The sequence below is a fragment of the Chlorocebus sabaeus genome, chromosome 6, assembly GCF_047675955.1.
Source record: "Chlorocebus sabaeus isolate Y175 chromosome 6, mChlSab1.0.hap1, whole genome shotgun sequence".
NCBI classification, from domain to species: Eukaryota; Metazoa; Chordata; class Mammalia; order Primates; family Cercopithecidae; genus Chlorocebus; species Chlorocebus sabaeus.
This window is the reverse complement of record NC_132909.1, coordinates 56,128,640-56,152,287: the sequence shown is the minus strand read 5'-3', so window position 1 is coordinate 56,152,287 and position 23,648 is coordinate 56,128,640. Positions and strand designations below refer to the sequence as shown.

Genomic DNA, 23,648 nt, shown 5'->3' with positions numbered 1-23,648 from the left:
ATCTGCTTCAAAACTACAGGGAGGGAGGGCAGGAGCGGGGGGAGACAGACAGCACCCGCAGACGGGGAGGTTTTGTTATCATTTATTTGTGAAGTTAAAAACGAGCGATAAAAAGTAAAAACTGCCATACAATTTTTTTTGTTGTTCTCATTTTGTTTTCAGTTTCAATCTCCTCTTGAACAGATGAAAAGACAACAGACCAGTCCTGGGAGGGGGGACGGGCGGGGCCGCAGGAGCTGAGCCAGGGCGGGAGGAGAGGAGAAGAGGGGGCTTGGCTGCTGGGGGAAGGGGTCCTGCAATACAACACCTGGTCCAAGGAATGTTCCACCTCTAACTAAAAAAAAGAAATAGCAAGAGTGACTTTTTTTTTTCCTTTTTAAAAGTTTATTTTAAAAACAAGAGGGCCGAGGGTGGGAGAAAATGAATTGCTTTATCCTCAGAGAGGCAGGTTCAGGAAGGCTGGGGGGTGAAGAATAGAGACTTTTTAATATATATATATATAATTTTCTAAGTTCTGCTTTGCTCTTTGTGTTTTAATGTTTAAGGTGTTTTTGGCAGAGATCGAGATCTCGCTATCTTCTCTGGCTGGCTCAACATGAAGAATCCCAATTTTGAAAGAAAAAGCATGTGAGACACAGAACAGGCGAGAGAGTGAGGGCCCAGCAAGCCCCCAAGCCCCCTCCCACCGCTTGCCGCGAGGGCTCCCCGATACTCCCCACGGCAGCCATCGCTCTCTCGCCAAACAAAACAGAACCCCCAAACAGAACAAAATGGAAAAAAAAATAAAGATTTTTCACAGATGAAGAAGTTCACATTCATTCGATTCATTGAGCCTGCGGAGAGGGAAGAGATAGGAATTGGTCACTACGGGGAGGGGAGGGTGGGAGACTAGGGGGCGGAAGAGAGGAGGGGCTGGAACACCGTGGGGGGGGGGGCAGGAAGCCCCCTCCCAAACCTGCGCTGGCTCAGGCTGGAAGGACGTGCTTGTTAACTGTCTAGCCAGGTGCTCGCGGGACTCGCTGAAGTCACGCTGCTCCCTGATGGAGAAGGAGGGACAGAGCAGGAAGAGAGGAACGGGGGCCGCGGAGGGTGGAGGCGCTAGGGTCGGAGGGGAGCTGCCCTGTCTCCGGAGGGCGGCGGCTCCCGGCGCAGCACAACAACATGAACAATCCAGAGATCATGGTGTCCCCACAACACCCCTGTGAGGTAGGTTGGAAGGTGGCAACGATCTTCACGCCCACTTCACAGACAAGCCCGGGACACAGGCAAGCGCGAGCGCATGGGAGGCTAAGCCCGGCGGGGCAGGGGCCTGGGCCGCTCCCCGCGTCCCCACCAGTCCCTGCCAGAGCCGGGCCGCCTGCAACACAGTCACTTGGACACGGGAAAAAAGATCATGGGTTAAAAAAATAAAAGAATAAAAAGAACAAAAACCAAAAAAGTGATGCAGAGAAGGGGAAAAAATAGACGTTTTCTTCCCAAGTGGCCAGATTGTGAGCAAGGTGGCGGCACCGTCCGCGCTGTCTGCCTGCCCCCCGACTCCCCAGCAGTTCAGAAGTCCCGCCTGCGAGTCTCAGCGCTCCCCAGCATCACGACAGCGGCACACAGGAACGAGCAGCCGGCGCAGGGAGGCCTCTTCGTTTAACCTCTGGACCCAGCGAATGCTTGCCTGGTGGTGCGTGGGGACTCCCGGAGACCTCCAGCCACACGGCCCCCGCTGCAGGCATCAAGGGCACACCCCGCAGGGGAAGGGGTTTCCGGCGCTACCCACTAAGGCAGGATGGACGGTGGCCGGGGGTTGGAAGGAGAAAGGAGGAGGAGGAGGGTGGCAATTCCCACTTGCCTGCTGCTGTCCCTGCTGCGTGGGCGGTGGCTGGGGGCCGCCAGGACCTGGGGTCTGTCCGTAGTAAGCGGCCTGCTGTCTGTAATATTCCGCCCAGGCGGCACTGTAGTCTGGCTGGGAGCCTGGGGGAGCTCCTGGACCCCCTCCGGTGGCCACTTGCGCTGTGGGTAGACAGACACAGGTGAGAGGCTGTGGGTGAGGGCTGCCCCTGCCCCTGTTCCCAATCGGTGGCCACTCACCTTGCTTCTTGTAGTACTCCTCCCAGGCCTTCGTGTAGTCCTGCTGTGGGGGCGCTCCGGGCTGCTGGGGCTGCTGGCCTGTGAGGGTGCCAAGACAGGTCAGAAACCACTCCCCCGGCAGGGCTGGAGCCCCCCCGCCGCCCTGCAGACTCACCGATCTTTTTGTAATACTCTTCCCAGGCCTTAGTGTAGTCCGACTGGCCGGTGGGTGGGGGCTGAGGGGGCTCACCCTGAGCCGGTGGGGCCGCAGGGGCCGGCGCAGGGCCTGGGACGGGGCCCGGGGGCTGCTGGTAGTAGTGTGAGTAGTAGGCGGCCCACGCGGCGTTGGGGTCCGCGGCCGCTGCAGCTGCTTTGCCTGCAGGAGATACCCCGGGTGAGACATGGGCACAGAACAGGGCCCGCCCTCCCCAGGCGGCCCATCACTTACTTGGGTCGTGAGGAGCAGGTGGTTGCCACTGGGGGTAGGTATTGCCCCAGCCCTGGGGTGGGTACTGATGAGGAGGGGGCCCCCCGGCACTGCAGGAGAGAAGAAAGGGATGCTTGAGCAGCGGTGCAGGGGTGGCCGCGGTCGGCCCACCTGGGGTGGGGATGTTTTTCAGTGGGGGGGAACAAGAGACCCAGACCACCAGGCTCAACAGGGTGCCTGGGAAAAGCCTAGACAAGAGGCAATTCGAAAGACATGCACTGTGAGCTCGAGGACACGAAATAAGCCCCTGAAACTTCCACGTGGGCAGAGAGATGCTGAAAGGCGTATGTGCTGTAGCAGTGGACAGGAGAGGGCCTGTTGATGGTATCCACAAAAACGGGCTGGATGAGGCCCCCCACCTGCACTTCTAGGGAAAGGGGAATGGGGTCTGTTATTCTTCTTGCCAGCTCAATGAACCCCCGCCCCCAAAGCCCAGGAGGCAGAGAAGGATACTCACTGTGGGGGAGCCCCGGGTGGCCCCTGGTTGAAGGGCCCAGGATTGAAGGGCCCCATTGGGCCAGCAGGGCCTGGGCCGCCTGGGCCTGGTCCAACTGGACAGAGAGGACCCTGGAAGGAAGGAGAGCAGCCGAGGTGAGTGGGCTGGGATCCGGGCTGCGAGCCCAAACCCCCAGAGCCCGCCCCAACCCACCTCGATCTTCTCCTCGATAAGCTGCTTGGCGTGGTCAATCTGCTGGGGCGAACCCCGGATGATGAACAACTTGAAGTTGGGGTCCCCGTTGGGTGGCAGCTGCCGGGAGATCTCTACGAAGGCTCCCGTCTGCTGGTTTATGGCTTTCACATTCTCGCCACCTGCAAAAATGCAGAAGGTGAAGGTGGCCTGCAGTGGTGGCCCAGGAAAGAGGGGGCAAGGGGCAGGGGGCCACACTCACCTCGGCCGATGACCAGCCCACACTTGTGAGTGGGGATGGAGAAGGTCATCTCCCCACCAGGGGGACCCCAATTGCCTTGGCCTCTTCCTCGGCCTCGCCCCCCTGGGGGCATGCCTGGACCCCCTGGAGGACCTGGGGGACCACTCTGCAAGACAAGAGGAAGATGAACCCTGGAAGCCGGTCTGGTCTCCACACTCCCCTGGAGGCCCTGCCAGCCCCTTCAGCACCCGGGGCCACCTACCCTGAGGCTCTGGAGGAGGTCGTTGATGATCCGGGCTGCGTGCTCGCACCTGTCTGGGGGCCCCATTATATGAGCAATCTTCTCGGGCCCTGTCCCGTCATCTGAGGCCAGCACCAAGAGAGCAGAGAGACAAGTTTAAAAGAGCCCACCCCAGAGCCCTGCAATGCCGCCTCCAGCGCAGACACCACGCTGGCCTGAGATCTCAGACGCGCTGCGCCGCTCCCAGCCTCCACCCGCTCAGGGATCGAGGGGGAGGCGGCCCACATTCCCAGAGAAGGAAACCCACGGCCAAGCCAGGGGGTGGCTCAAGCTTCTTCCAGCACACAGCACCCCCAGCACTGTGAGACTTTACACAACAATAAATATCTGAAAAGCCAGAGGGGCCCTTCTCCCCACAGCAGGCAGCTCAGAGACTGGCTGAGGACTGGCAAGAGTCCAGAGCTGAGGTGGAGTGACCTGATCCAGCCTGTGGGACACCCAGCGCTGTCCTGTCAGGATGGGCTCCATCATGGGGGGAGGAAGAGGAGATCTGACAGGGACAGGAACACATGGTCCCCCTGGATGTGGAAAGCCCATGTCACCCCCTCATGCAGCCGTCCCAGAGGAGAGAAGGGACTGGGCATGTTCTGACGGCTGGACTAGGAGCCATGAGGTGCTATGGAGGCCACCTGGCTGACCACGGTGCCCAGCTCCCTCAGAGCCTGCCTCCTGAAGAGGGTGGGGGGAGGGGCGCTGGCCAGGCCCTGACCTTGCTTGAACTGTATCCGCACGCCAGCATCATTCTGGATCTTCTTGATCATCTCTCCGCTCCGGCCAATGACCACGCCAACAGAATGCCTGGGCACTGGCACCTGAGGAAGGAGACGGCAGGGTCGGCTCGGCCCGCAGCTCTGCTGCCCTCTGCTGTCCCCTGGCCACGAGGAGCCACTCACCCCGGCCCCTCCCTCCACCGGGGGGTGAAGGCAAGGCCCACACTCACATCAATGCCTCCGCCAATCCGAGATCCGTACTCATTCCGGTCCCCAAAGCCGCCTTGGTCACGTTCTCGGAGGATGTCCATCACCATCTCGCAGGCTTGCTGCGAACACACAGGAGAGGCAGCCCTCACGGGTGAGTCTTGCTGTCCCACACACCCCCTACCTTCTCAGGGGATGTGGGCCTCAGCAAAGGACCCATGAACCCTGGCTGAGCCCAGCATGGCACCCTACTAAGCTTTCTACCTGCCACTTGAATGGGGAGGCACTGCCAACAGCCCCATTTCCAGATAAGAAAGCAGAAGGTCAGAGGTGAGGCCGGTGCCTCACACACACAAAGCTGGGAGTTAGTTCAGGGCCGCCCTCCGAGCTAGCGTTCCTGCAAGCCTCTTGGTGTTATGACCGACTGTTCATGTATCTCTCCAGCGGAATGCAGACCCGAGGCTGCTGGCCCTGGCCACCTGCCCATGCTGCTCCAGAGCCCCGTCCACCACCCCAGGGTGTGCTCACCTGCACTTTGTAAGGATCCCCAATGATTCGGAGAGGTTTGTCCACATTCGTATTCTGAGATCCGTCCTGAATTAAGATCATCTTCACTCCAGCACGTTCCTTTACAACCAAGGTTAACTGTTAGTGCTGGGCTCTCCCAGGACTTCCTGGGCTGCTGTGGTGGTGGGGGGTGGTGCACAGATGCGGAGGAAGCTGCCCAGGTGCTGCCCTCACCTGCAGCTGCTTAATGGTCTCCCCGCCCTTGCCGATGACCAGGCCGGCCTTGCCCGCAGGGATCATGATCTCCTGCACGGTGCCATTCTGGCCCCCGTTGGCGTTGTCGTGGAACTGTCCTGGGGGGCCCCCACGACCCCGAGACACAATGTCGTCCAGCATCATCTTCGCTTTCCTGGGAAGGGGAGGAGTGGGTGCTACCACTGGAGAAAGGTACTTGGTCTGGTGGCCCACCCAGCTCAAAGGGAAGGCGACCCCAACATGTACAAGGATGACAGGGAAGAAAGGCCAGTCACTGGAGCTGTTCAGGCTCCAGATTCCCCAGGTCTTGGGCTGCTAGGGAATCAGTCTAATGTTAACATGGCTCTCTGGAGAAGGGGGCAAGAGTGGAGCACATGCGAGTTCCTCCCAACTTTCAATTCAAAGGGACGGAGCGGGCTTCTGCCTGTCCCCCACATCACAATGAGAGGTCCTGCAGGGACTTACTGGACAGATTCTGGGGCTCCTGTCAAGGACACACTGCGCTCAGGTAGGCCACCGCTGTCTGGAAAGAGGAAATAGGGTCAGTGCCCTCCCTGGCCCACAGGCAGAGAAAGGCCTGCCTTGGACATGAGGAAACTTTCAGAACAATCAAGAGTCACTTCTGTCCCATTCAGCAGCTTGACAAATCAGTTTACTTCCCCTAAACACCTGGGAGGCTGCTTGAGGCAAGGCCAAGGTTGGGAAGGGATCCCAGAAGAGAGGCAGGACTTTTAGGGAAAAGGATGAGGTGGAGGGAATGGCAGATTCCAGAAGGTCCAGGATCTGGCCACCCCCACTACTAGCGGTGACCACCAGAGCCTCTTCTACAGACAGCATGTGCTACACACCCACATGAAGCCTCAGAACCCCCTACCAAGCAGGCTTTCTGTACCTCAGGACTCTGAGATTCAAAGAGGTAACTATATCGCCTAAGAGCAGATGTACAGCCAGAACTGGGATTTGCACCTGGGCCTGACCTCAGAGGGATCCCTCTTTCCAAGGCACTACCTGCCTCATGCAGTCTTGCCGGGGTGCTTTCACTCACACGGCAGGTCAGTGCAGTGCTGCGGAGCTTGGTGTCTGCAACCAGGCCCCTGTGTGAAACGCTAGCCCTGCCACCTCAGTCCATCCCTACCCACTGAAAATAAGTCACAGCTGCGCCCCGTGGGCAGTACCAGTGCAGTGAGATACTGCACTGAGCCCAGTCCATAGTAAGCACCAACAAGCGCCAGCTCGCTTCCTGTCCATAGTCCCCGAGAAAAGTAAGTAATTAAAGGAAAGTGCAAAGGGCCCAACCCCGGCCCCTTTTCTGGCAGGAATCTGACGCTCTTGTACCTGGAGAAATCTGTACTTTGCAGCCTGAATCCTGTTGGATTTTGTTAATTTGTTCACCTCCTCTGCCAATAACTGGATGGAGAAAGAAGGAGAAAAGCAAAGCATGATGAGGGAAGGGAGCCCGGGCCTCAAGAGACTGCGTGGCCAGGGCCCCAGCCCCTCTGATGTTCAGGAGGGCAGCAGTCCTCTAGAGGGCTCCTATCCTCTGCCCAGAGGGGACGAAGGAGGGACAAATGAGAACAGCACACAGGAGCTCTCTCAGACCAGGGCTTCTGGGCTGGCAGGAGCTCACAGGACACTTCCTCCTGGGGAAGAGTGGGCCTCCCCACCCAAAGTAACCCACACTCACTCAGGCCCACCATGCCGTCTGGGACCCTGTACTCTTCTGTCATTGAAGTCCTGTAGAGAGACATGCCCAAGGTCAGTCCTCAAGTGGGAAGGGAGGAGGACAGAAGCTCTGGAAGGTCTACTTGAAACCAATGCCACCGTAGGCCTAAGCAGAATCTGACCAGACAGGCCACCAAACCTCTGGAGGCCTCAGTTTCCCCATCTGTGCCCTGAGAGGTTTGGTCTGGGCATTGTGGCCTGTGGCCTGGTGCCGTCCCATTGATTCAGGGCGAGAGTGAGCACTGAGACTCATAGCAAACTGACAGTCACTCTAAAAAAGCTGAGCTCTAAAAAGCCAGCTGTATGTCCTTTTCATCTTATTTTCCTAGTATTTTATGAAACTACCAGCCCATTAAAATACAAACAAACAAAAAACTGGCCCCCGACAACTGCCCTGTGTCAGGTTCACCTCAGTCCATTTGGTCAAAGAGCCCTGAGCGCCACAGCACGGAGTGGGATGGGCACTTGCAGATGTGGGAGGGAGGGAGGCAAGGCCCTCCCAGCCTCTTCCAGGACGACAATATTTGTTCTGCTCAGAGTCCCCACCCCAGTGGAGGAAGCCATAGGGTGTGGAGACCACCCTGTCTCTACAGTGACTGCCACGACCCTCTCCTCCCACAGCCCTACAGACAAGGGGTACGAGGAACGGACACAGCTCCTCTGTCTCGTTCCCGTCTGAGCACTCTCTGGTCAACTGGTACTGGGGGATAAAACCTGAGAGAGGCGCCCCTAGTCAGAACCCTCCCAAGTCAGAAGAAAGGCCAGCCTGCTGGCCACCAGACAAGAAAGCAGTGTGGGCCCCACCGTGGCTTACCTTGGAGGAGGATGGATGGGTCCAAGTTGAGAACTGATTGCTGTAGAGAGAAAACCCAAAGCAAAGACTGGCTTAGCTCCTCCTTGGGCACTTGGCACTGCCTGCCCCAGGGCAGTGGGAGCTGAGCTTGGCACCATGGTCCCCAGCCTGCTCCAGTGCCTGATGGATGCTGTGGATCCCCTCCCCATAAAAGCAGAGTTCATCTGCCTCAATTTCAGGGGTCCTGGGATCCCTCAAATGTACGGGCCCCAGAATGGAAGCACCAGGCGCCTCTGTACAGAGCTGCCACCTCCTCACTGACTCCTGAAAACCTCAACCGATTGAAGCCACGTATCTGCCTGCAGACCCCCTGGACTTACAGTCTCCCTGGGAAGCCAGCTTCTTGCTCTCCGGTTGATCTGGGAAAGAGAGAGGGTGGCAGATGCAGCACCCACCCACCCACGGCCACCTCAAACCTGACGCTGGTGCCACATGTCCAAGGTAACCAGTGCCCCTCAGCCCCCACTCTTAACGAGAGCTGAGACAGGAGCCTAGGAGAGACCGGCCCCTGATGGGGCCAGACTCCGCCAATCCCGCCACCAACGCCCAGAGTAAAAAAGCCTTCGGAACACGCAAACACCACCAGGCACCTGAGTCCTCCCGGTTTAGGACAGCACCCGCCTCTAGCAGGGAGGGGTGTCATGGATAACAGTGGAGTTGGTCAGGAGATGATCACCCACTACTTGCGGTCACACGACGCACCCCAGGGCTGGGCCAACTTCACATCAAGCCTCACTAACTGCTCCTGGTTGCCTCAGCCTCCCAGAAGGGGAGGAATCACCTTGGGAACTTACAACTTCGACCCAGTCACAATCAATCTGCCCTCCTCTCTGCCACCTGATACCTCAGGATGGCAGACGGAACAAAAAGAATTAACAAAGCCGGGATTGCTGAAGTTTTAAAAGACCAGACAGCAGCAACACCCACCCACTCTGAACCACACTCAAACAAAAGCACCCCTTTAGGCCCCCAGCCCTTCCTCCTAAGCTAAAGACGGCAGCAGGGAGTTACCTCCATCTTCCAACTGTCTCTTTTGGCCCCCAAAACCAAAATCAGGAGTGCTGTTATTCACTGTTGTGGCAGCATCGCCTCCAATTTTGGCTGCAATCTAGAATAAAGTAGTAAGCACAGAAGAATTACCACCAAAAACAACCCTCCATGGCACCCAGGTCAACTTCTCAGAACATTTCCTGGATACGAAAGCCCGTCAGGTCTTGGTGTCTGGCCCTCCAATTTAGGGAACAGTCAGCTGGTTAAGACATCCTAGAACGAGTTTTGAACCTAGGCCTCAAGGTTCTCACCAGTTATCCGGGATTATCAAAATTCCTCTCTTCCCTTCTGCTGTGATTTGTGTCTTAACTGTGGCCAGCCCATAATCCACACTGACTTCATTCTAGGGCTGACGGGAACACAGGCTCAGGTGCCAGGGAGGGTCCCCAGGTCATCTCCAGGAGCTTTCAGACACTTCCTTCTGCCAGTGGCCCCAGCTCACACAACCAGAAAGTGTGTGATTTTTAGCCCAGTTTTCCTGGGATGCTGAAGAGTTCAACTTTCCCTTATCTCCTCCACTCTCAAAATCCTTTTTTCAATTTACTGAATAAATTTGATCAGAGTGATCACTTCAAGGGATATGAAATCCTCATTTGACCAAAACAGAAAACAGAAGATTCTTTGGATGGCTGGACGCGGTGGCTCACGCCTGTAATCCCAGCACTTTGGGAGGCCAAGGCGGGCAGATCACTTCAAGTCAGGAGTTCGAGACAACCTGGCCAACATGGTGAAATCCCATCTCTACTAAAAATACAAAGATTAGCTGGGTGTGGCGGTACACACTTGTAATCCCTGCTACTCAGGAGGCTGAGGCAGGAGGAGCACTTCAACTGGAGAGGTGGAGGCTGTGGTGAGCTGAGATCGCGCCACTGCACCCCTGCCTGGGTGATAGTGCAACTCGGTCTCAAAAAACAAAACAAAACAAAAAACGAAAACAAGACTCTATGGGACACAAGTTCCATCTCAGATACGTGAAGAGCAACTTTAAAGAAACCTCAACCCAGCAAACTTAGGATCAGAGTCCAGGTTTAAAAACCTAAATCACATTAAGAATCTCCCTTTCTACCAGTCTCCATTTTTCTATGCTGCCCTAGAGCCAAAGTTCATGGGGACGCCCTCAGGGGACCTGTCCCCACCAACTGACAGCACCAGCTCCCTCCCTTCAAGCTGCCGCAGAATCAAGACGGTTCCATGGGCAATAAGACCAAGCGCACGCTAGAACCCACCCAACTCCAAGCATGAGTTAGTCAGAGACCACAGAGGGCCAGAACACAGGCGTTCACCTAACGGGACCTCCCACCTTGGGAGGAGCCAGTCTCTAGCCCCGGAGGTACTGGGACAGCCCAGGAGCCGGTCGGTTTCCCGAAAGGCTGCAAAGTCCTCCCATTCTACAGACCACCAACCCTCCAGGCCATGAGGAGGCTGCAAATGGAGCTGGAGAGGTCAGTGCTAGTAGCATGTGACACTTCCTTGTTGTCATCACGCCTTAATACACGGTGGTGGGAGACCCTCCCTTCTTTCCCCCGGAGAGACAGACCACGCTTTCAAGCCACCAAAGCATCCAAAAGCCAGTCCCCATGTTCGTCTTCCCCATTTCGCACAAGTGCTCAGTCCTAGACAGGTCCCCATCCACTTTCCCGACTCAAGAGCAAGGACTGTCCCTCCCACCCCCACAACGTCCCTTCCTTCTAGGGAGGGAACAGAAATGGGACAGGGTTGGGGGCAAACACTGCCCTTTGCCCTGATATGGAGAGGAGAGTAAAGGCTCTCCACCCGGGAAGGTGGACCCCTGCCTCCAGGCATGTCCTAAGGCGGGGGGCTAAGGGGGGCTCCCAAAAGTGCGTCCCCGAGCTCAGGGGCACCTGCACACCCAGGGGCCGCTCCTGGTGACCCCCAGTGCGCCCCTACCCCCTGCAGGGGGGTCACCCGCAGGGAGCCCACTCGAGGCGCAGCGGGAGGGCCAGGCCCCCGCCTACCGCCCACGTGACCCCGCGACGGCCCGGGCCCCCCCTCCGCGACCCCGCGCGCGCGCGCGCACGTGACCCCCGCCCCCTCCCCCGCCTGCGCGCGCGCGCGAGCGCGCCCCTCAGGCCCTCGGCCTCCTCACCTGGCGGGCCCGCTGCACGGCATCGGCGAAGGCGTCCTTGCGGATTCCCGGGCCGCCTCCGCCGGGTGGCTGAGAGGGGCCCCCGGCCGACCCCCCGCCCGGGCCGCCGCCGCCAGGGCCGCCGCCGCCCCGGTCCCCCGCGCCTGGCGGGCCCGGCGGAGGGCCTCCCCCGGCGCCTCCGGCTCCCCCGCCCCCGCCGGCGGGTGGCGGCGGCCCGGGCGGGGGTCCTCCCGTGCTGTAGTCCGACATGGCGCGGCGGGGCCGGGCCTGGCGCGGAGGCTGAAGCTGAGGAGGCGGCGGCGGCGGCGGCGGCTCAACGCGGGAACAAGGCCTCGCTCCACACGGCCGCGGAGCACTCTGGGAACCCAGCCGCTGGGAAGACGACGAGGGGGGAGAGGGTGGCCCCCTCCCGCCGCCGGCGTGACGGACGGCTCCTGCGGGCCAATGGGAGGCAGCCGCTGCACCCCGGACGCCAATCGCGAGCTCTGAAGGAGGTGGCCAATCGGAATGCAACGAGGGGCAGTGGGCGGGAGGCTCAGATTGACTGACAGCTCTCAGAGGCAATAGCTGCGAGCTGCCGGTGCTGGGCGGGGAAATGAAGGCGATCTGAGAAAGCAGGAGGCCCAATGAAACGCGAGTGCCAGATTCGCGGGGCGGCTTCAGAATTAGATTGACGGTGCTGAAGAGTCACGTGGACTGTAAGGCAGGGCCTAGTGAAAGACTCCTATGGACTGGCTGGGTGGGCGTTCGGCTTGATAGTCGTGGACAGAAGCCAATGAATGCACGTGAGAGGTGGTGATTGTAAAGATGGGCAGTGAATTTAATCCAATCCCTGACGAGTTCTGGGTGATGAGGTTGGCTTTGGACTTTAATTGCTTCCCTTGTTAACCAGAATCCCTTTCTAGCCCTGACTTCTAAACCAATGGCTGAGCGACATGGGTGGGTGTTCGGTGACTGACACTGGTCTGGACAAATGGGAATGAAGGAAATCAAGGCGCCCAGTTTTGGTGGGAGCCAGTGGAAGTGCCGCTGCATTGGGGCGGAGTCGGCCACCAGACAGTGAGAGGGGATTAGCGGGAGCTGTAGTGAATGGCAGCCGACGTGGGCGGTGGCAACCGGCTGCCCGAACTCAGGCCTGACGTCTGGGTTAGCTCCCTGGGAGCCTGGCTGGGTAGGCCCGGCACGTGGCCCGCTTGAAGCGTTAGAGATCGACCGCTTCTGGGGGTGGGGAGGCCGGAAAGCAGGAAACCTGGGATCCTCTGGGCCCTCTTCTCTCTCGACCCCCCATCTAGAGCGTCCAGTTCTCTTGCAGGACTCAAGGAACCAGCCCCCCTACCGAGTCCAGAGCCGTTCCAACAACCGGGATCCAGGGATCACAGCCCCTCACTTCACACCCCTCACTCCCTTCGCATAATGCCCTGGGAATAGAGCCTCAAGCTCCTATCCTAGGTCCTCACCTCCTCTCCTGGACACAAATTCCCATTCAAGACCCAGAGGCGCAAGGTCCCCAGCTCCCCTACTGGGTCCAGGGATCTCATGCACCCGGTTCCACTCCTAGGCCCAGGTATCCAGACACGTTCAACAGAAACCATCTCTTTATTCCTCGTTGTGTGACATGTTCACCATTTCGCCCTGGAGCCAGGACGACCCACAAGGAGCCAGACTGGAGTCCATGTTTCTTGTCTCAGGCTGCACCGTGGGGAGGGAGCCCCGGGAATCTTCTGACGCAGCATCACCCCCCACCCAACAACCCCAGCCTCAGGAATCTTCTGACCCAGCGCCCCACCCCCACCCCACCCCCAGCCTGCTTTTGCCACCACCAACTGCTGCAGGGCCTGAGCCTTGAGGCCTTGAGGGCTCTTTGAGGCCAGGGGTCATCAGGTCCTCCTGTCCCATTTCTGCCTAGGCTGTGTCGTCCAGCTCACAGCCTATACGCCCAGGGTTTTCTTCATGGCTTCGTACACCACATAGCTGATGCCACCTGCTGGTAAGACCTTCAGTAGCGTGGGGGTCATGCCTCGGTACAGCCCTAGCCAGCCCTGCTGGGCCAGGATCCGCTGGAGGACTCCGCGCATGGTGGGATTTGAGCCCTCCACGGTATCTGCAGGGACACAGACAAGATCAGAACTAGGCCAGAGATGACCCGGCCTCCTAGGAGTCTGGAATGTTGCAGACAGGTGCTGAAGCCACCAGTAGGGGCCCCAGGGGTCAGTAGGAAAGGAATTTCGAAGAGTCTTAGAGGAAATTGGTCAGTTTTAGGAAGAGTGGGGGAGTGTTTGAGTAGGAGTTTTCAGGATTAATTTTAGGAAGTTTTCTTGGAGGGTGGCAGTGGGGATAGGATCTGGCTCTGTCACTCAGGCTGGAGTGCAGAGGCACGATCATAGCTCACTGCAGCCTCGACCTCCAGAGCTCAAGGGATCCTCCAGGCTCAGCCTCCCAAGTCGCTGGGACCACAGGTCTGTATCACCATGCCTGGCTACTTTATATATATATATATATTGAGATGGAGTCTCAAAAGCCATCAAAAGTGGGCTGGGATCAGACATGGAGGGTGCCGGACTCAGTTTTGGGGGATGAGAAAATTAAGACAGCCAGGGCCTTGCAGGGAATGGGCATGCGTGGTGGCCGCTGGGGGCAGGCTGACCTTGGGCCTGCATCCTGGTGCGCACCAGAGTCAGTGGGTAGCTGGCCATCTGGCCACAGGTCGTGGATAGCGTCACAGATGACAGACTGACCAGGCCACTGGGGTCCCCCATATCCCTGCCTGACTTCAGCCAGAAGCACTGGAGCATCTGCAAGAGAAGGGGGACCAGGAGAAAGCTCACTAGCAGCCTGGGCTCCGGCCACCCCTGCCACCCCCTCTGCAGGACCCATACCTCGTAGACAGCCAGGTCGGTGCAGGCGTAGGGGATGATGCCGAGCATATTGGGCAGGTAGCCGCGGTAAAGGGCGCGCGTGCCCTCGCGCTGCAAGATCTGCCTGGCGCAGTCCAGCAGCCCCTTGTACTGGCCCGTCCGTCGCAAGGTCAGCCGTGTCTTCAGCACCTGGGGATGGCGGGGAACAAGCAGCTTATTCAATTGAATCCTGTCAATGATTCTCAGGGGTAACCATTGTCCCCACCCTACAAACAAGGAAAATGAGGCTCAGGACGGCAAAGAGCTGGGTTTCAGACCCAGATCTGTCAGAGTCCCTGGGATGCTATCTGAATTTTGAGTTCTGAAGGACAAATCCTGGCAAAGGCCAAGAGAGTGAGGGAAGAAGGCTCACGTCTGTCATCCCAGCCCTTTGGGAGGCTGAGGCGGGAGGATCGCTTGAGGCCAGGAGTTTGAGACCAGACTGGGCAACAAAGCGAGACCCCATCTCTACAAAAAAAAAATCAATAAAATAAAAATAAGATATATATGGAAACATCAACATAGGAGAACAGCCTGGAAAACTGATTAAGAATAACAGGGAAGGGAGGCAAGAAAACATACCATCAAGCCTCGAAAATTGAAGACAGCTGGCAAAACTTTATGGCAAAAAGATCAAGCACTGGGGGGAAAGAAAGGGAGTGAATAGGTAGAGAACAGGGCCTTCCTAGGGCCGTGAAACTACTCCATAAGATACTACAATGGTGGATACAAGTCATTATACATTCCTCAAAAGCCATAGAACTGTTACTTTAAGAGTGAACCCTAGGTCGGGTGCGGTGGCTGACGCCTGTAATCCCAGCACTTTGGGAGGCCAAGACAGGTGGATCACTTGAGGTCAGGAGTTTGAGACCATCCTGGGCAACATGGTGAAACCCTGTCTCTACTAAAAATACAAAAATTAGCTAGGTGTGGTGGCAGGCACCTGTAATCCCAGCTCCTCGGGAGGCTGAGGCAGGAGAATCGCATGAACCCGGGAACTGGAGGTTGCAGTGAGCAGTGAGTCAAGATCGCTCCACTGAAACTTCAGCCTGGGTGACAGAGTGAGACTCTCAAAAAAAAAAAAAAAAAAAAGAGGGTTCCAGGTCCTCAGATGAGGAATAAAAATATATATGTATACATATATATGGTATATATACATATTATCATATATTTTGCATATATTATATATAACATGCATATATATATTTTATATTACATATCATATAATGTAATATAATTATATACATTGAATTATATATAATATATACATGTTATATGCACAGTATATAACTAATATAAGTAATGTATATATGTGCATATTATATATAAAACATATATATATTTTTTTGAGACAGGGTCTCCATCTGTCACTCAGTCTGGAGTGCAGTTGTGTGCCATCACAGCTCGCTGCAGCCTCGACCTTCTGGGCTCAAGTGATCCTCCTACCTCAGCCTCCTGAGTATCTGGGACTACAGGCGTGCGCGCCACCACATCTGGCTGATTTTTTTTTTTTTTCAGTAGAGATGGGGTCTTGGTGTATTGCCCAGGCTGGTCTCAAACTCCTGGGCTCAAGCAAGCAGTCCTCCCTGCTCAGTATCCCAAAGTGTTGAGATTACGGGCGTGAGCCACCGTGTCTGGCCTGAAAACGTTTTATATGTATATACATACACACATATGTACATATACATATATAAATACATATCTATATATTGTATATATGTTATATATAATATATACATATATAAATTTAGAGAAAGGAAGAGGAGATTGGAGAGGAGGAGGAGAAAGAGGTAAAGGGGGAGGAGGGAGAGGAGGGAGAAAGGAGGAGGAGGGAGAAAGGAGGAAGGGAAGTGGAGGGAGAAAGGAGGAGGAAGAGGTGAAGGGGGAGAAGGGAGAGGAGGGAGAAAGGAGGAGGAGGGAGAAAGGAGGAAGGGAAGTGGAGGGAGAAAGGAGGAGGAAGAGGTGAAGGGGGAGAAGGGAGAGGAGGGAGAATAGAGGAGGAGAAAGAGGAGAGGAGGAGGAAGGAGAAAGATGGAGGGGGAGGGAGAAAGGGGAGGAGGAGGAAAACGTGAAAGGGAGGAGGGAGAGGAGGGAGAAAGGAGAAAGGGAGGAGGAAGGGGAGGAGGAGGAAGTGGGAGAAAAGAGGAGAAAGGAGGAGGGAAGGAGGAAGAGAGGAAGGAGTAGGGGAGGAGGAGGGAGAAAGGAGGAAGGGAGGAGTAGGGGAGGAGGAGGGAGAAAGGAGGAGGAGAGGAGGAGGGAGAAAGGAGAAAGGGAGAAAGGAGAAGGGGAGGAGGAGGAGAGAGAGAGGAGGTGGGGAGGAGGAGGGAGAAAGGAGGAGGGGAGGAGGAGGGAGAAAGGAGAGGGGAGGTGCAAGGAGAAAGGAGGAGGGAGAAAGGAGGGGAGGAGGAGGAGAAGAAAGTGAAGGGGAGAAGGAGGGAGAAAGCAGGAGGGGAGGAGGAGGGAAAAAGGAGGAGGGGAGGACAAGGGGAGAAAGGAGGAGGAGGAAGAGGTGAAGGGGGAGGAGGGACAAGTGGGAGAAAAAAGGAGGAGAAAGAGGGAGGGGAGGAGGAGGGGAGAAAGGAGGAAGAGGAAGTAGCCCAGCAACGTGGGTAACTAATTTACACAGCGTTTCCTCACCTGTGGGGCAGATGTTCTCTTACCTCCATGGGGTTGATGAGGGTCTGGGAGATGGCCACAGCCAGGGAACCAGCGAGGAGACGCTCCTGGAAGGGCGGGGACCCATGTATTCCACAGAAGTAATTCTTGCACTGGGAGAGGAGAGAGGAGGATGAGAGAGAAGTCAGCCACCCTCCGACACAAAACCCACGCGGGAAAGAGGCCTGGGGTCTGCAGGGTGAGCCTGTGTCTTGAACAAGGGCCTGGAGTTTTGGGGTGTGGGAGGGGTTTGGGCTTGAGCTGGGGGAAGCAGACCCCTCATTCCCCACCTGCTCGAATACGGAGAACTTGATGGCATACTCGGGAGCAATCTTGAGCACGTTGATGCCGTTGCCCCGCCACAGGGAGCGGAAGCCTCCCTCCTGGACCATGCTCTGTAGCCCCCCCAGCAGGTTGGTGAAGGTCGTCTTGGAGGAGTAGACCTGGGTGGAGGGAGGACCCTGGAGGAGCCCCTCCTTACCTCTGTCTCTGTCCCCATCCCCACCCCAAGCGCAGCCCCACGGGGAACTTCCCAGCCACCATCCCATCCCCATCCCATCGCCATTCCTTCTTCAGCTCCTTCCCCAGCCAGTTCTAGAATCGCACACAACACGGACCCAAAGCCAACATTGACCCACATTCCTGCCTCATCCCTCTTCTTCATCTTCTCCTCAGTTCTTTTCTCTCTCTTTCTTTCTTCCTTCTATCCTTTCCTTCCTTCCTTCCCTCCTTCCTTCCTTCCTTTCTTCCGTCCGTCCTTCCTTCCTTCCTTCCTTCCTTCCTTCCTTCCTTATTTTATTTTATTTTATTTTATTTTTGACGGGGTCTCACTGTGTCTCCCAGGCTGGAGTGCAGTAGGGGGATCTCGGCTCATTGCAACCTCTGCCTCCCTGGTTCAGGCAATTCTCCTGCCTCAGCCTCCCGAGTAGCTGGGATTACAGGCTCGCATCACCACACCTGGCTAATTTTTGTATTTTTAGTAGAGACGGGGGTTTGCCATGTTGGCCAGGCTGGTCTGGAACTCCTGACCTCGGGTGATCTGCCCACCTTGGCCTCCCAAATTGCTGGGATTACAGGTGTCAGCCACCATGTCTGGCCTTGTTTTTCTTTTCTTTCTTGTTTTTTGTTTGTTTATGTTTTTGAGACAGGGTCTTGTTCTGTTGCCCAGGCTGGAATGCAGTGATGCAATCACAGCTCACTGCAGCCTCAGACTCCTGGGTTTAAGTGATCCTCCCACCTCAGCCTCCCAAGTAGCTGGGACTACAGGTACATGCTACCATAGCAGGCTAATTTTGTAAAATGTTTTGTATAGATGGGGTCTTACTAGGTTGCCCAGGCTGGTCTCAAACTCTTGGGCTCAAGCGATCTTCCCACTTTGGCCTCCCAAAGTGCTAAGATTACAGGTGTGAGTCACCATGCCCAACTCCTTTTTAAATTTTTATTTATTTAATCAATTTATTATCATTTTGTAGAGATGTGGTCTCACTATATTGCCCAGCTGGTCTCAAACTCCTAAGCTCAAGCAATCCTCCCTCCTTGGCCTCCCAAAGTGTTAGGATTACATACGTGAGCCACTGCACCCATTTATTTTTTTAGTCAGGGATCTCGCTCTGTCACCCCGGCTAGAGTTTGTGGCATGATCATGGCTCACTGCCACCTCCAACTCCTGGGCTCAAGCGATCCTCCTGCCTCAACCTCCCGAGCAGCTGAGACTATAGGTGTGAGATATCCTGCTTGAGATAGCTCCAGTCCTACGCTGCCTTTTTCTTTTCTGAGACAGAGTCTCACTCTGTTGCCCACGCTGGAGTGCAGTGGCGCGATCTCGGCTCACCGCAGTCTCCATCTCCTGGGTTCAAGCAATTCTCCTGCCTTAGCCTCCTATGTAGCTGGGACTACAGGCACACGCCACCACGCCCGGCTAATTTTTTTGTATTTGGTAGAGACAGGGTTTTGCCATGTTGGTCAGGCTGGTCTCAAACTCCTGACGTCAGGTGATCTGCCTCCCCTGGGCCTCCCAAAGTGCTGGCATTAGAGGCATGAGCCACCATGCCTGGCCCCTACCCTGTCTTTAAACTCTTCCAAAGACCCCATCCCCAATTCCCTGACCTCCAACCCCTACCTTGGCCCAACGTTGGTCCCTGTCCCTGGTTAAGTTCTCTCAACTCCTCTAACTCGACTCCAAGCCGGGTCCACACCAGCTCCATCACCACCCACAACCTCAATCTCAACCAGTCCAGGAGAGCCCAACTCCAACCAGTACTCCCATCCTGAACTCCATGTACGTCAACTCTATCTGTCCTCACCCCATGTTCTCCCCAGTGGCTCCAACACTGCGTCCCGTCCTCCCTCCAACCCACACACACCTGCATGTACACTTTGGCTCTGTCCAGAGGTGCCGTGCCTGTGCGAGACACCGCCCCAGCCATAGCTCCTGAGAGCAGAAACTTCCACAAGGCCCCCTCGTTATCCACTTCCAGGACTTCCACAGGAACCATCAGCTGCTCTCCTGTGTCCAGCACCTGCAGGACAGACCCGGCCCTCCCTCATCCTCAGCCAGGTTGGGGCACCTTCCCCAGACACACATCTAGGGCACCCTCCTGGTGAAAGACCCACCAAGTTTCCCCCAGTCTGCATTTTTTTTTTTTTTTTTTTTTTTTTTGGGATAGAGTCTTGCTCTGCTGCCCAGGTTGCAGTGCAGTGGCATGATCTCAGCTCCCTGCAGCCTCCACCTCCCAGGTTCAAGCAATTCCTGCCTCAGCCTCCTGAGTAGCTGGGATTATAGGTGTGCACCACCACACCTGACTGATTTTTGTATATTTTTCTTTTTATTAGAGACAGGTTTCACTATGTTGGCCAGGCTGGTCTCTAACTCTTGACCTCAAGTGATTCACCCACTTCTGCCTCCCAAAATGCTGGGATTACATGCGTGAGTCATCGCGCCCTGCCTCCCTGCCCTGCCCTGCTTCAAGGTGGAATTCTAGGTCTGCTAGCGGGAGAGTGGGCCCATAGAGAGTGGGGGTAGCCTGGGCTCTCCCTGCAGTCCCGACCAGAGGCGCTCGGACACCGGTGTTTCCTGAACTCACCTGCTGTGACGGGAGATGGTCAAGGTTGTTGTCATGCATATGTCCAAACACGTATCCATACACGTGTGTACAGCCAGGGTTCCAGGATGGGGGTGGGGGTGGAGGTGGCGGGGGAGGCGGGGCTTTGATGAGTAAGGTCTTGACCCTCCTAAAGAGCGTCTGGATCCTGGAGCAAGGGTTCTGAGGTTCTCCAGGCTGAGCGCCCATGGAGGAAGTTAGGACACCTGGCTTCAAATCTCTAAGCAGTAGTTTGCCGCTCCAGCTACCATGCGGGAGTGTCTAGTGGGAGGGTTGTGTGGGGGACCAAGAGGAGGATGAAGTCACAACCGCCCCTGTGACCTCACTGGGTGTGGTGGGCAGCTTGATGGCCCCTTTCCCCCAAATGTCCACCTCCTGATCCTCCCAACCAATAAATATGTTATCATTATAAATTGAATTGTGTCCCATCAAAATTATTATTTTTATTTATTTATTTATTTATTTGAGACGGAGTCTCACTGTGTCGCCCAGGCTGGAGTGCAGTGGCTCGATCTCGGCTCATTGCAAGCTCCACCTCCCAGGTTCACACCATTCTCGTGCCTCAGACTCCTGAGTAACCGGGACTACAGGCGCCTGCTGCCACGCCCAGCTAATTTTAATTTGTAGTAGAGACGGGGTTTTACCGCGTTAGCCAGGATGGTCTCGATCTCCTGATCTCGTGATCCGCCCGCCTTGGCCTCCCAAAGTGCTGGGATTACAGGCGTGAGCCACTGCACTCGACCCCAAAATTATTATTATTATTGTTGTTGTTGTTTTGATACGGAATCTCGCTCTGTCGCCCAGACTGGTGTGCAGTGGTGCGATCTTGGCTCACTGCAACCTCTGCCTCCTGGGTTCAAGTGATTCTCGTGTCTCAGCCTCCCAAGTAGCTGGAATTACCAGCATCTGCCACCACGCCTGGATAATTTTTGTAATTTTAGTAGAGATGGGGTTTTGCCATGTTGGCCAGGCTGGTCTTGAATTCCTGACCTCAAGTGATCCACCTGCCTCGGCCTCCCGAAGTGTTGGGGTTATAGGCGTGAGCCAGCACGCCCAGCTCAAAATTAATTTTTTGTTAATTTTTTTTTTCAGAGAAGGGGTCTTTCTCTATTGTCCAGGCTAGGTTGGAGTGCAGGGGTGCAATCATGGCTCACTGCAGCTTCAATCTCCTGGGCTCAAGTGATCCTCCCACGTCAGCCTCCTGAGTGGCTGGGACTACAGAAGCACACGCCACCAGCCTGGCTACTTTTGGTTTTCGTTTCTGTAGAGGGTCTTGCTATGTTGCCCAGGCTGGTCTTGAACTCCTGGCCTCAAGTGATCCTCCTGCCTCATCCAAAGTGTTGGGATTATAGGCATGAGACACCACACTGGGCCCTATCAAAATTCTTATGTTGAAGCCCTGTCTCCCAGTGGGCTGGAATTTGGAGGTAGGGCCTTTGGGAGCTCATTAGGGTTAGATGAACTCATGAGGATGGCCCCTGCAAGATGGAATTAGTTCCATAAGAAATAGACAAACCTGAGCTCTTTCTCTCTCATTTTTCCATGGGAGTACACAGCAAGAAGGCATGGTAGGAAGAAATCCCTCAGCAGGAACTGAGCTAGCCAGTCACCTTAACCTTGGATTTCCCAGCCTCCAGAAATAAATGTCTGCAGTTTTTTTTTTTTTTTTTTTTTTTTTGAGACAGAGTCTCGCTCTGTCGCCCAGGCTGGAGTGCAGTGGCGCAATCTCGGCTCACTGCAAGCTCCGCCTCCCGGGTTCACGCCATTCTCCTGCCTCAGCCTCCCGAGTAGCTGGGACTACAGGCGCCCGCCACTGCGCCCAGCTACTTTTTTTCTATTTTTTAGTAGAGACGGGGTTTCACCATGGTCTCGATCTCCTGACCTTGTTATCCGCCCGCCTCGGCCTCCCAAAGTGCTGGGATTACAGGTGTGAGCCACCGCGCCCGGCCCGTCTGCAGTTTAAGACCCCACTCTGTAGTGTTTCCTTATAGCAGCCTGGGCTGACTTACATTTGTTACATGGCAAAGGGGAATTAAGTTTGCAGATACAATTGAGGTTGCTAGGCCAGATGTGCTGGCTCGCGCCTGTAATCCCAGCACATTGGGAAGCCGAGGCGGGTGGATCATCTGAGGTTAGGAGTTCGAGACCAGCCTGACCAACATGATGAAACCCAGTCTCTCCTAAAAATACAAAAATTAGCCAGGCTTGATGGCGGGCCCCTGTAATCTCAGCTACTCTGGAGGCTGAGACAGGAGAATTGCTTGAACCCAGGAGACGGAGGTTGCAGTGAGCCGAGATCGGGACATTGCACTCCAGCCTGGGCAACAGAGCAAGACTCCATCTCAAACAAACAAACAAACAATGACAACAACAACAACAACAAAAAAAAAAACCTTGCTAGGCTGGGCGCAGTGGCTCACACCTATAATACCAGCACTTTGGGAGGTTGAGGCAGGTGGATCACATGAGCCCAGGAGTTCGAGACCAGCCTGGGCAACATGGCCAGGCTCCTGTCTCTACAAAATATACAAAACTTAGCTGGGCATGGTGGTCCATGCCTGTAGTCCCAGCTATCGAGGAGGCTGAGGTGGAAGGATTGCTTGAGCCTGGGAGGTGGAGGCTGCAGCGAGCTGAGATCTTGCCACTGAACCCCAGCCTGGGTGACAGAGCAAGACCCTGTCGTCTCCAAAAAAAAAAAAGAATTACAGTTGCTAAACAGCTGATGGGAAGATGGTCTCACTCTGTCACCCAGGCTGGAGTACAGTGGCACAATTAAGATCAATCCCCTCGACCTCTCTGCTCAGGTGGTTCTCCCACCTCAGCCACCTGAGTGGCCAGGAACACAGGCGCGGACACCACACCTGGCTAATTTTTTTTTTTTTTTTTGAGACAGAGTCTCGCTCTGTCACCCAGGCTGGACCCAGGCTGGAGTGCAGTGGTGTGGTCTCGGCTCACTGCAAGCTCCGCTTCCCAGGTTCACGCCATTCTTCCGCCTCAGCCTCCAGAGTAGCTGGGACTACAGGCGCCCACCACCACGCCCGGCTAATTTTTTGTATTTTTAGTAGAGATGGGGGTTTCACCATGTTAGGCAGGATGGTCTCCATCTCCTGACCTCGTGATCCGCCCACCTCGGCCTCCCAAAGTGACGCCCAGCTAATTTTTAAAAATTATTTTTGGCTGGGTGTGGTGGCTCACACCTGTAATTCCAGCACTTTGGGAGGCCAAGGCAGGTGGATCACCTGAGGTCAGGAGTTTGAGACCAGCCTGGCCAACATGATAAAACCCCGTGTCTACTAAAAATAACAAAAATTAACTGAGTGTGGTGGTGCACGCCTGTAATCCCAGTTACTCAGGAGGCTGAGGCAGGAGGATCACTTGAGTCCAGGAATTCAAGACCAGCCTGGGCAACAAAGCAAGAAATTTTTCTACAGAAAATTTAAAAAATTAGCCAGGTGTGGTCCTGTGCACCTGTAGTCCCAGCTACTCGGGAGGCTGAAGGGGGAGGCTCCCTTGAGCACAAGAATTAGAGGCTGCAGTGAGCTATGATTGTGCCACTGCACTCCAGCCTGGGTGACAGAGTAAGACCCAGTCTCTTAAAAAAAAAAAAAAAAAGTAGTCAGGCATGGTAGTGTGCACTTGTGGTCCCAGCTACTCTGGAGGCCGAGGTGGGAGGATCGCCTAAAGCTGGGAGTTTGAAGCTGCAGTGAGCCATGACTGCACCCCTGCACTCCAGCCTGAGGAGGGGACAGAGTGAGATCCTGTTTCAAAAACCAAAACCAAAACCAAAAAAAATGTGACAAAATCATATACATGCAGGTGCATATATATTAGCCAGCTATTGCTATGTGATGAATTACCCACCGCCAAAGCTT

The 23,648-nt window shown here is 55.5% G+C and overlaps 2 protein-coding genes across 6 annotated transcripts; both read right to left on the bottom strand.

The window, feature by feature from the left end:
- Positions 1-68: 68 nt before the first annotated feature.
- KHSRP (KH-type splicing regulatory protein) lies at positions 69-11,495 on the bottom strand. 5 transcript variants are annotated; one of them, XM_037994448.2, is made up of 20 exons: positions 11,127-11,495; positions 8,981-9,077; positions 8,290-8,328; positions 7,931-7,970; positions 7,079-7,128; positions 6,730-6,801; positions 5,860-5,917; positions 5,374-5,548; positions 5,161-5,259; positions 4,656-4,754; positions 4,425-4,527; positions 3,677-3,777; positions 3,436-3,580; positions 3,195-3,355; positions 3,003-3,112; positions 2,507-2,595; positions 2,309-2,434; positions 2,080-2,157; positions 1,841-2,001; positions 69-833 (listed from the first exon to the last, which is right to left on the bottom strand). In XM_037994448.2, the coding sequence occupies exons 1-20, from the start codon at positions 11,373-11,375 to the stop codon at positions 825-827; spliced, it is 2,061 nt and encodes a 686-aa protein (XP_037850376.1). In that variant the 5' UTR covers positions 11,376-11,495; the 3' UTR covers positions 69-824. The 5 variants fall into 5 exon arrangements, with proteins under 5 accessions (XP_037850376.1, XP_007993173.1, XP_007993174.1 ...); XM_007994982.3 differs by having other exon boundaries at positions 2,234-2,434; positions 11,127-11,494; XM_007994983.3 differs by having other exon boundaries at positions 69-2,001; positions 2,234-2,434; positions 11,127-11,227; positions 11,360-11,490.
- A 1,208-nt stretch (positions 11,496-12,703) lies between these two features.
- On the bottom strand, positions 12,704-23,571 carry SLC25A41 (solute carrier family 25 member 41). The gene is made up of 7 exons (XM_007994995.3): positions 19,759-23,571; positions 19,039-19,194; positions 16,966-17,118; positions 16,681-16,788; positions 14,003-14,170; positions 13,771-13,918; positions 12,704-13,227 (listed from the first exon to the last, which is right to left on the bottom strand). The coding sequence occupies exons 1-7, from the start codon at positions 19,963-19,965 to the stop codon at positions 13,055-13,057; spliced, it is 1,113 nt and encodes a 370-aa protein (XP_007993186.1). The 5' UTR covers positions 19,966-23,571; the 3' UTR covers positions 12,704-13,054.
- Positions 23,572-23,648: the final 77 nt, after the last annotated feature.

Coding starts and splice junctions, on each gene's coding strand:
- KHSRP (XM_007994981.3), bottom strand. CDS start 11,375: ATGTCGGACTACAGCACGGGAGGACCCCCGCCCGGGCCGCCGCCACCC. Junction 6,802..7,078: donor AGACGGCATGGTGGGCCTGA/GTGAGTGTGGGT, acceptor TTCTCCATCCAG/TTATTGGCAGAGGAGGTGAA. Junction 2,596..3,002: donor CCACCCGGGGCTCCCCCACA/GTGAGTATCCTT, acceptor TCTCTCCTGCAG/TGCCGGGGGGCCCCCTCCTC.
- SLC25A41 (XM_007994995.3), bottom strand. CDS start 19,965: ATGGGCGCTCAGCCTGGAGAACCTCAGAACCCTTGCTCCAGGATCCAG. Junction 19,195..19,758: donor ACCATCTCCCGTCACAGCAG/GTGAGTTCAGGA, acceptor TCTGTCCTGCAG/GTGCTGGACACAGGAGAGCA. Junction 17,119..19,038: donor GAGCCAAAGTGTACATGCAG/GTGTGTGTGGGT, acceptor CCCTCCACCCAG/GTCTACTCCTCCAAGACGAC.